Here is a 10,568-nt window from a genome sequence, read left to right as displayed (position 1 = left end):
GTTCCTCTAAGGCTCAATGCATGGTGATATCAGCACTTGATGAACTGGTGTGTGACCTCATATATCCCCACAGACTCACTAATTTTCTCATCGTAGTCGGTCCAGTCCTGAAATGTTTTTGTTTTTAAAAACATGAGCGAGAGAAAGAACTGTAGGGATTATTTTCAGATAAAGTGCAGTGATTTTCACGAGTTCAGTGAAGATAAATGAAAGAGCGCACTACCACAGGAAATCAATCACATATCAGTGAATTGTATCCTGCTGTGCTAAACAAACAGCTGAAAGTCTGCTTAAGGTCAAGTTTACTTTCTCGCAGTGAGCGATTTAATTTCTCCTGTGCTTACTTTTTCTAGCAGGTTGATTTCAGGAAACGGCGTTCCAGACTCGGCTCCTTCTGCAGCAAAGCCAGCCTGGAGGAGGGTATTACAACAAGTCAAAGTCACGCCATTATCACAGTGTTACCTAGAACACACTACCAGATTGCATAGATAGCATCAGCTTCATTACATAACATAAAAGATAGAGCGAAAGAGGTTCTTGCAGGGTTGAACCCTGACACACTGTCACAGGCAAACAGCACTGGTGTGCTGGACATGTGCTCTACAAAGCAAGCCCAGATTTGGCCGATTACCCTCTCCAAATGTTTATGACATCAAATATTGTAACCTCAACTTTTTTTATTACATTGTTGTTAGGGCTGAACGATTATGGAAAATAATCTAATTGCGATTTTTTTGCCCCAATATTGCGATTGCGATGCGATATGCGATTATTTTTTAAGGTATTTGTCTTCTGTATTATTAAACAAAGACAAGCAATACATCATATAGTATGGCCAATACTATATTACATTAATTTTAAACTGTTCTTTCCTGGAAGACAGACCTCTGTTATGATGACATGAGGTGATGCATGAATTGATGACTGACATTTTTATTTAACTTCTTCAATCACAACAGTATATTTGAACATACACAATAGTTTATTTTTAGCTTACAAACATCTGAGCATAAAGTGCTGACAAGGAACCCTGGTGTAAACATTAAAATGAAAGTCAGTACAATGTGCAGATTGCAGAAATATACATTAAAAAAAATCAGTGGCTTTACCACACTCAGTTTTTCGACATCTGTGAACTACTAGACAGTCATTCAATTAAAAAATAATATTAAATAAATAAAACTAATAAATAAAAAATACACACATCTTACTGATCTCTGTAGTCAGTAACATTACACATAAAGTGCAAACATAATAGCAATTGTATAAACACACACACACAAACACGCCTTTAAAGTTTAAAGGCGTGAAATTGGACGGTCTAGCCTTCTGATTAGCTAATCAGAAGGCTAGTTCTGATTAGCGTCACCGCTGTCTCGGTGGAGTTTAATAAACTCGGCCGTCTGCTTCTTGCTATCTAAAATATAACCAGACACTGGTGTAAATTCTCGACTGTCTCATACTTCTGTTTAATAAGTTTTCTGTTTGACGTTTAGTCAGCTGTGTGAAAACCAAGGAGGAACCCACCCGGGGGATTAATAAAGTTTTATTTTATCTAATCTAATAACTTTAATCTCAGCCAAACCGATTTACTCACGAACAAACAAAACACTGAAAAAAGCCCACCAATAACATTTTTAGGTTGTCTAAGTGACTTATATATTACGTTTAACCCGAGCAGCGAAACTCCGCGGTGATCTGAAAATGATGTGCCGGGAGTTGTGCCGTTCTCGGCCGCATCAGTAACCCTCGAGCTCCCGGCTAGCTGTCGAGCTGGTGGGTAGCAGACGCCTCTGAAAACGTCGAAGCACTTTTGCAAATATGGGATATCTTGATAAACCGAGCAGATATTTGATGTTTACACAACTACTTTCTCGCCTGAAAATATGTTAAAAGTTTATTTTGTGACCCAGAAAGATTAGTATGAGTAATTTTAAAACTTAGTAGCGGCCGCCATTGCTGGAAACTGGAGTTTGGCTGGGCCGCGCTATGAATTCTGGGATATGGTAGTAATTTGGACAGCCTTCGGCGCGTCGCTGTGACGTAATCGGTCTACAAATGCGGCCTCAGGAGGATGCAGCCCATGAATTGTATAATATAATCGCAGTATAATCGCAGCCTTTGCGGTTAGAAAATTGCACTTGATCATGTCGCGATATTATCGCAAATGCGATATATCGTTCAGCCCTAATTGTTGTAATAAACGGGCAAAAAGGTGATCCATCAAAAACCTTTTTTCATACAGGATAAAAATGAACCGACATCAACTAACATCTGGATGACAGTTCTGGTGGAGAGTGGCTCTGGCTTCATGGATGATGACACAATCTGGGTTTTATCTCCTCCAGTTTATATGGACAGTTGTGGAAATAGGACAACAAAGATTCTCACTTGTGGCTGGAAATCAACGGGCTCCAGACCTCGACACTCGAACTGCACCATCGTCTTGAAGGTTTCGCTGTTCTCGGCCTTCAACCCAGCAGACACGACACAACATTAGAGAAAGAGAAACTGAAAAACCTGAGAACTGACCGTGGACGTTTGCTTACATTGTAAGGTGTGATTGTGTCTCCCAGAATATCTGTAAGGAAAAAGTTGACATTTCGTAAGCTTTTAACTCTGCAAATTAAGACAAGATGAGCCGGACGTCATGTCACGGCCTACCGATGGAATTTTCCCTGGAACAGAGTTTACACTTCTGCACCATGCTGGCGCTTCCTCGTCCTCCCTTGAGTGGCACACTCTCCTGTGAAGGCAAACACAAAGTACAGGTGGTATATTATATACGTGCAATTCTATAATAATAATAATAATAATAATAATGTTAAACTGAATAGAAAAATTGCCCTTTCTTCCTTACCACCAGAGTTACATACTGCCATTTATCTGGAATTTCTCCACAGTTTCCACACTTGAGCTAAATTTAAGGCAAAACAAACAAGAAACACATAAATGATCTTTTAAAAAATAATGTTTACATGTTTCATTATTTAGTGAGTATGTGTCAGCATTACACATGGTTAAATTAAGGAAATGATCAAAGATTAGCAGAGAGGAAAAGTGCATGATATTTTATTATGGATGAAAACAGTTTAGCATGTTAGCTTCTCATACCTTCAGGAACCAGCGGAAGTCGTCCCCCAATGGTCTAACATTGGTTACGTTCTCCAGGGTGGCTTTAAACTGCAGTCCAAATTTCTGCCGTGCACAGGACAGAATAGGTGGTTAAAACTAACATAATAACAGCAGAAATTACCCCTGAGACACGCAGCAGCAGTACGTACCACCATCTCGAAGCTTCCCCGCTGACAACTTCCTGGGGCATTCAGGACACCTCGTAAATTTTAACTTCCAAACCACTGACAGCTATTTTAAATTTTGCATTTTTTTCAGTTCATCTCAAAAACAATCATAACATAGAAATAAATAGTCGTTATAGGAATGAATGCACCATGCTTGCAGGTGACTAATAAACTAAAAATAAGTAATCTTTTATTACGTATCTGCTCATTTTGTTGCCTAAATGAGGCATTTCAGCTGTTTCTACTAAAACTTTGCATAAATCTCAATTACAAAATCTTTCGGCTCTGATGGCCGTCAGAATTTCTTCAGAACTATATCAAAAATAATATCAAAGTACATTTTAAATCACCAATGCTAAAGCAGGACGGACGTGCGCCATCTAGCGGATGTACCAAATACAACATGAACTGTTTCTCTGTGAAATGCATTTAAATTGGTAAAATAATCACAAAGCTACAAAAACCGCATCAGTTTATTAACCGTTCAAATATAAATCACCAAACAAATCATTATCAAGTCATCATACAGTACAAATCTTATGGTACAAATTATTAAATTAAGCACATTAAAAAATGGATCCAGCTGTTTGTTTTTTGTTTTTTTATTGTAACCTTTTCATAGTGGAAACTGCAAGTGTGAATACTTACTAGACATTTTAACCTGAGGCATCTTCACAGAGGCATTGTGGTGGATCTTGGTGGTTAATGGCCACACACCTGGGATAAGTGATATTGCTGTACCTGGCATTTCAAATCCATTGGTATCAACCTGAGTATATACATGCCAGCTCGAACTCGACAACTTATTTGTCCATGTGAACGTGAGCAAATTGTAGAAGAGGGAGGAGTATAGAAAAGCAATTCACAGATTTGAACACTTTGCTCACAAACCAAAGTCTGTGCCATTGAAAACACAAGGATCTGTATAAGCTTCAGTCATTACACATGTGAGCCATTTAGACAGGAGAACTAACCCCATAATTAACAGTTGCACTAGACATAGTTATCAGAGCACTCAGTTGAACCCTCAGGCATTTGGCTTCATTGATCTGCTAGTCGTGTTATTCTGCATGTAGCAACTGGTACCGAAAAATAAAAAGAAATTGTGTTACAGGCATACAAAAGGTGCGGACACTACAATACACTTAACACAAACGAGAAAAACCAGGAACTGAATGAAAATTGTTGGAGACACTCCCAAGATTGTCAGTGCAAATCTAGCTAGAGTGCACCTGATTCATCACTTGTCTAACTTGCGTTCCTTTCAGAACACTAAACATGTCATCAGATTCCTCCCCCCGAGGGCTTCAAGTTTTATCAGACATAAGAAAAAAAAAAAGATTCCCCAATTTTATTCATTTACAGCATAAACTTTAACGGAGCAGCAGGGGATACATAAAAAGAAAGGAAGGGGAAAAAAGAGGCAGGGGTGAAATGCATGGGATCAATATTTAACCAATGGTCTCATCGCAACAAGAGCTCATCTTTACCCTCATGACAAAATAAAAATCAAATCCTTACAGTTACAATGAAATAACCAATAACATAAGAGTAGTCATGATATAATAAAAGGCATTTCAATTCTCTTTGCATTTCTTCTTCTTCTTCTCCTCTTTTAAATACAGTGATGCCCACAGGCATTATTTACAACACCCCACACCCCTCTCCCTTCTGTGAAGAGAGGTGTGATGGGGTCAGTGAGGCCGACTGCTTGACTCGGAGGTCCGCCGCTGCCGTGGAGTGCTGTGGCCGTTCGTGCAGCCGTTGTGACGTTTGCTTGGTCCGCCGTTCAGAATGTCTTGGATGTGCTGTACTATCAAGTTGATGGCCACTGAAAGAGGAAATGGAAAGTTTGTTAAAGACCTTGAGATGCTGTGTGGCAGAGGTGTGTTATTTGTATCACTGGGGCCTGTTCTTCGTACCTCGATAAGTAAGTTAGCTGGATTTGATTGTTGACGATTTCGCGTGATCTCGGATCGTTCGGTTCTCCGAAGCTCATCCGGGACTTGCTGTCATAGCAACAGATCCATAAGCGTAAACCTGCTCGGGAGCAGGTTTACTTTATGTAAACAAGATTAGATCGCGGCCACTCAGGTATGTCCGCTTCATGTATACGAAAGCAACAGCGATATTTTACCACTGTTTTACCATAAATAAATATCAATGTAACTAAAGATATTGCAGTACTTGATTCTTTTATTGATTTCATACAGATACATACAGGTCATTTCCTAAAAAAAGGGAAATGTACTATTAATCATTCTATTTCATGTATTTGATTATTTCAGATGTAAGTCATATGTTAGAGTAGTAATAGTAAATTACTTCGTGTAATCAAGATGAGAGACGACGGCTATAAAAGCGAAGGTGGATTTGGGAAGTCTGTCGCAGCCATGTCCTGTCCGTATACGTGAGCCACCCATTGCGGAAGGTGCAAGATTGATAAGGAGAGTTCTCAGAATTCAGCGTATATTGCGGGATAGACAGGATCCTTTAGCTCAGCGCGACAGTGTGCGCATAGAGAGATATCGATTTTCCCGTGAGGGTATTATTTACTTAACCAACTTGTTGACGAGGGGGTGCAGGACCACCACCTGTCTTTTTTTGCTCTGCCCTTTTCTTGGTTGCTGTTATAAACAAACAGATTATTCCAGGGTCTCATTCCAAGAGACTAAAAGCAATATAAGTGATAAATATTACCATTCTGTAGAATATTCTTATATTTCACTTTTACTTGTTCCCATGTTCTAGTGGGTCCTGTCGTGGCTCTAATGTGAAAGAGGATATAATGTAATATAATATAATAAATTTACCCTACTGCCTACTGGTGTTGGCCAGAGGGGCCGATGGCGCGATATGGCAGCCTCGCTTCTGTCAGTCTGCCCCAGGGCAGCTGTGGCTACAACCGTAGCTTGTCTCCACCAGTGTGTGAATGTGAGAGTGAATGAATAGTGGCATTGTAAAGCGCTTTGGGTGCCTTGAAAAGCGCTATATAAATCCAATCCATTATTATTGTTATTATTATTAAATTACTTACGAGTTTAATTTGTCAGCAACTTTCTGCCAGCCCTCTCTCCTTGCTTTTGCAGCCTTTGCAGTGTTCCCTTGCGTTTTAACTAAACTCTGAAACTCCTGAAATCCCTCAATCAAGAGTTCTTGCTCTGCTGCTGAAAAATACCGAGCGCGCTCCTTCGACATTTTCGCTGACCAATCAAAGGGTTGCCGATCAATGTTTCTACTATCGATGCGTAGCCCCTGTTAAGCCACCCAGTGATCTCACATTACTCCATCCAGCTGTACTAATCGTCAACAACAGGTGTGTTCGGAGAACCGGAATAGCAAGCTCAAAGTTAGCGCGATGATTTGATCTTGGATGTAGTAAGCGAGGTACGAAGAACGGACCACTGGAGCGCAAACATGTTTGTTTTGCCTCGCACGGGCAAACTCAAGCACAATCCAAAGGACAAGTTAAACACGTTAGTTATTTGTAGGTTAAGATGTCACGATAATCACTGAGGCCTCACCAAGATTATCTGCTCCTCGTGGAATAATGACATCTGCATACTTCTTCGTCTGGTAGAAATAAGAAATGTTCTTATGATTAAATACAGCAGCTCAAAAACATTATAATATGGAACAATTCTTTATTCTAAACAAGTACAAGCACACAGCACTCTCTAGTGGGCAAATATTTCTTGTTACCAAAAAAATAATTGCCTGTATCAGTGTTAAAACTAGAATGGTGTCAGTCCTGGTTTAGTGTCTCAACAAGACAGGAGCACTCACAGGTAAACAGAACTCCTCGAAGGCCGGCTTCACAAAAGTGATGTACTGACTGAGCACTTGCTCCAGGTCTCTGCCACGTTCACTGATGTCTCTCAGAACTGAAATAGAGACATGTTTTACATTTAGACATGAAAAACAAAAGTACACCAATGTAAAAAAAGAAACAAGAAACAGAAACACAACACACACACACACACACTATGTGATGATAACAGACTGTCCAAATGTACTTTTGAAAACCAAAAGCACTTTAACAGTGCACTTAAGTGACAATCGTTACACTAGTGAGTAGCAACCCAAATCACGCTATACACCTCGACGCGACAGCCGTGTGTCGGGATCTGTGTCAACAAACAGCTTCATCTGGAACAGATCTCTGATTTCCTGCGAGTAGAACATGAGGATGCCCTCAAACAGGACCACATCAGCCGGATACACCATAACAAACTCGTCTTTCCTGGAACACACAGAAAGGTGCCTCTTCTCTGTGAGTGACTGCATTTACACGCGTGTCAAAACAAATTTAAGCATATTACACAATCGAAGTTACACATCAAATGCTTTATTTGTTTAACTGCATAAAGCCTCTGTTGTGCTTCTATGATCACATGATGAATTGTGGCCAAATTAAACAGCATGGTAAACAAAGAGGCACTCACCTGGAATGAGTGACAAAGTCATAAACTGGGATCTGGACAGTTTTCCCCTGAAGGATCTGTCTCAGTGTTTGTATGATCAGCTCGCTGTCAAAGGCATCTGAGGTCAAGAAAGGGAAAACCGAAAAATGCTCAGTTACAATTGGTCACACTTAACCTCCATCACTACAGCTCAATGTGCACCCACAGACACGTGGCACCGCTCCCCGCACGTTTGGTAACCCAGGAATCGCTTTCGTATAACATGTGTTGTGTTCAGTCTGAGCCTGGCAGCAGCTGCCTGAGGACGGCTTGCTGATGGTGCAGATTTAAAATCAGCCCAGAAAGGAAGCGAGGGTGAAAAGCCTGACTCCAAAAATGGACTCCAAAAGTTCTATGTATTGATGCCACTGTTAGGTGTCATTTAACATATTTTATCCTCCAATTGTTTAACCGTAATCCACTTTGGACTGCATGTGCACATGAAAGATGCCATTTAGTTAATACAATAAGCCAGGTAAAATGACCTAGCCACTAAAACCTGTAACATGTAGCAAAGATTTAACGTGCATCATACCTGGATGATCAAAGTTAAACTGGCCCTTGAGTGCCTTGGCTTTCTGCTCAGGAGTCAGCACCTTGTAAAAGCTGTCCTGGCTGAGGATCGCCACCTGCCGCTGATGGTGGTCAATCTTGTTCTGTCCCAGGAGCTCCATGATCTTCTCACACACAGACGACTGTGGAAATGATCAAGAACATGACTGTCAGGAGAGTGCACCAATAGGACTACTGAATACCAGTATCGGCCAAACATCAGCATGCTACATCCCATGTGGGCTAAATATCAACCCACATAGATTAAGATTTTAACCTAGAAATAATCTGGGTGAGTAAACATCCTGCATCACATTTGCAAACTGCTATAGGCAAACTGCCCTGTGGCCAACCTTTTTTGTCCTCACTGACCTCCCAAACTAAAAGAATCTCATGCCCAATGCTGACAGGGCATTCCCCCACTGCCTGAGGCTCTGCTTCCTTTTGTACCCATTACACTGTGCTACAACGAATTTAAACAGCTTCACACCAGAGCTGGAAGCTTGGGTCAACGCCCTCAAATGGGGTAGTTTCTGATAAAATGGACAAACTTTGAATGTACCCTTGAGCCACCCCAGTGACACAGCATCACTTTGAAGCTCTAACTTCTAAGTTTAGCCCTCTTGGAGAAATTCAAAATAAACTTTTTAAATACACTAAAGGGAAGACGTTTTACTTTTAAATATTAAGGGTATGTATATAATTTTATAATTATTTTTTTTAGTATTAATGTTTGTTTTTTTTAAAGAAAAATCATATTCATTATTTTGTTGCCATTACAGGCAGGGGGAGACCTTCAGCAGTAAGGCTAATGAATATGAAACAAAACTGGTATGTCTTCTAAATATACCAAACGCGGAACATGACATCACTCACACCCCGAGCAGCGTCAAACCGGAAACTGACAGGAAAACACTGACATAATGCCAATAACAGATGATACGGTTTAAAGAGCCAGAAAGAGGGCCCAAAGGAGATGAATGTACGACGGGATCACAACAAAGCCGCGAAAAGTAACATTCACCACCAATTTAGTATTGTTTACCTTGACTAACCGTCGCATTTAGCTAGTCTGTTATGTGAACTTTGATCACTGGTTTAATTCAAGGGGAGTTTTTTTCCCCAGCCGCCCACGGTTTAAAAAAAAAAAAAAAAAAACCCTAAAATTCATAACAAAGAAATGTGACGACGTGTTTGGAGAAATAGCCACGTCTGTGTTTAAGAGTCAGCGCCACCGTGTGCGCTGGCAAGTTTAGCTCTGCCCACGCGCGTGCTTCTTTGTGCGAGGCTTTTAATGCAACTCGGTCAAATTAAAATAGAATACAATAAGCTAAGCTAATACTTCTTGAATCGACGTGTGTGTGTATATATATATATAATTTTTTTGTTTTTTTTGTTAAAAAGGCATCTAAGGTTTCACATATTAAGGAGAGATGAGCGACATCTTTTTCCACAGTGATTTCCACAATGGGTTCAGTATATTATTATCCAGTAAGCCACCATGTAGGTTACCGTTATTTAACGTTAGCAGTTATCCCGGGTCAAAGGGGAAAAAATCTGACGTCAAACAACTATCAATTTAACGCTGCTAAAATATTATTCATTTGACAGATATGTGGCTCACACTGTTTACAAACACAGCCCACCTAGCTTAGAGTTAGGTTAGCACTAGCTATTGTCTTAGATCTCCCTGCACTGCTAGCATGTGATGGAATTTATCGTTAGCTCGGGGGCTAACTAAGCTAACATTATTACCATCCATTGTCATTTTAGTTTATCATTATCATTATTATTTCCGTCACAAAAAAGAAGAATATTGGACCAACTAAAGTCAGCGTTCAGCACCACAGACAGAGCACCAGTGCGCTAAACTATTGTGAACTGTCAATCAAGCCTCACTGCTGCGTCGCTGAAGCCACGCGGTCAGCCGGCGAACTCAGCTGCGAGCATCAGCCGTCAATTAACTCAAAATTCTCAACGTGTCACTACGTGAAACCCGTCAAATTAGCTCACTAGAACGCTAACCTTGCCGCTGGCAGTGCCACCGGAGACACCGATGAGGAAAGGTTGCCGAACAACCTGGGTGTTCTCGCCGCGGTCCCCTAAATGTGTCTCACTGTCTCCAGCCATACTTGTAATGTGCTCCTCCAGCCGCTGAGCTGGAACGTCGTTATGATGTAGCTCCTCCCACAACGCTGCCCTTTATTTTAAACAACTGCAATTTTAATTATATATTTTTATTTGCTTGTAT

The 10,568-nt window shown here is 40.6% G+C and overlaps 2 protein-coding genes across 2 annotated transcripts; both read right to left on the bottom strand.

Moving 5' to 3' along the window:
• Nucleotides 1–14: 14 nt before the first annotated feature.
• Nucleotides 15–3,343, bottom strand: czib (CXXC motif containing zinc binding protein). The gene is made up of 8 exons (XM_085378853.1): nucleotides 3,285–3,343; nucleotides 3,115–3,198; nucleotides 2,861–2,917; nucleotides 2,665–2,746; nucleotides 2,550–2,581; nucleotides 2,392–2,469; nucleotides 345–410; nucleotides 15–107 (listed from the first exon to the last, which is right to left on the bottom strand). Exons 1-8 carry the CDS (start codon nucleotides 3,288–3,290, stop codon nucleotides 30–32), a joined length of 483 nt encoding a protein of 160 aa, XP_085234979.1. The 5' UTR covers nucleotides 3,291–3,343; the 3' UTR covers nucleotides 15–29.
• Nucleotides 3,344–3,887: 544 nt separating this feature from the next.
• uck2b (uridine-cytidine kinase 2b) lies at nucleotides 3,888–10,453 on the bottom strand. Its single transcript, XM_085378854.1, has 7 exons — nucleotides 10,343–10,453; nucleotides 8,301–8,460; nucleotides 7,748–7,844; nucleotides 7,403–7,545; nucleotides 7,089–7,186; nucleotides 6,827–6,875; nucleotides 3,888–5,133 (listed from the first exon to the last, which is right to left on the bottom strand). The coding sequence occupies exons 1-7, from the start codon at nucleotides 10,445–10,447 to the stop codon at nucleotides 4,997–4,999; spliced, it is 789 nt and encodes a 262-aa protein (XP_085234980.1). The 5' UTR covers nucleotides 10,448–10,453; the 3' UTR covers nucleotides 3,888–4,996.
• Nucleotides 10,454–10,568: the final 115 nt, after the last annotated feature.

The sequence above is a fragment of the Diplotaxodon limnothrissa genome, linkage group LG18 (genome assembly GCF_057381915.1).
Source record: "Diplotaxodon limnothrissa isolate DT_005_m linkage group LG18, D_limnothrissa_male_GT1.1, whole genome shotgun sequence".
In the NCBI taxonomy this organism is placed as follows: Eukaryota; Metazoa; Chordata; class Actinopteri; order Cichliformes; family Cichlidae; genus Diplotaxodon; species Diplotaxodon limnothrissa.
Note: the sequence above shows the minus strand (reverse complement) of the source record. Positions and strands in the feature narration are given on the sequence as shown.

Bases quoted from the DNA above. Each gene is read 5' to 3' on its own strand.
- czib (XM_085378853.1), bottom strand. The intron at 2,918-3,114 runs GTATGAGAAGCT...CCTTAAATTTAG, and splicing joins ACTTCCGCTGGTTCCTGAAG to CTCAAGTGTGGAAACTGTGG. The intron at 2,747-2,860 runs GTAAGGAAGAAA...TTGCCTTCACAG, and splicing joins GGCAGTATGTAACTCTGGTG to GAGAGTGTGCCACTCAAGGG.
- uck2b (XM_085378854.1), bottom strand. From the start codon at position 10,447: ATGGCTGGAGACAGTGAGACACATTTAGGGGACCGCGGCGAGAACACC. The intron at 6,876-7,088 runs GTGAGTGCTCCT...TATTTCTACCAG, and splicing joins TCGAGGAGTTCTGTTTACCT to ACGAAGAAGTATGCAGATGT. The intron at 5,134-6,826 runs GTGAGGCCTCAG...TTCCTCTTTCAG, and splicing joins ACGAGGAGCAGATAATCTTG to TGGCCATCAACTTGATAGTA.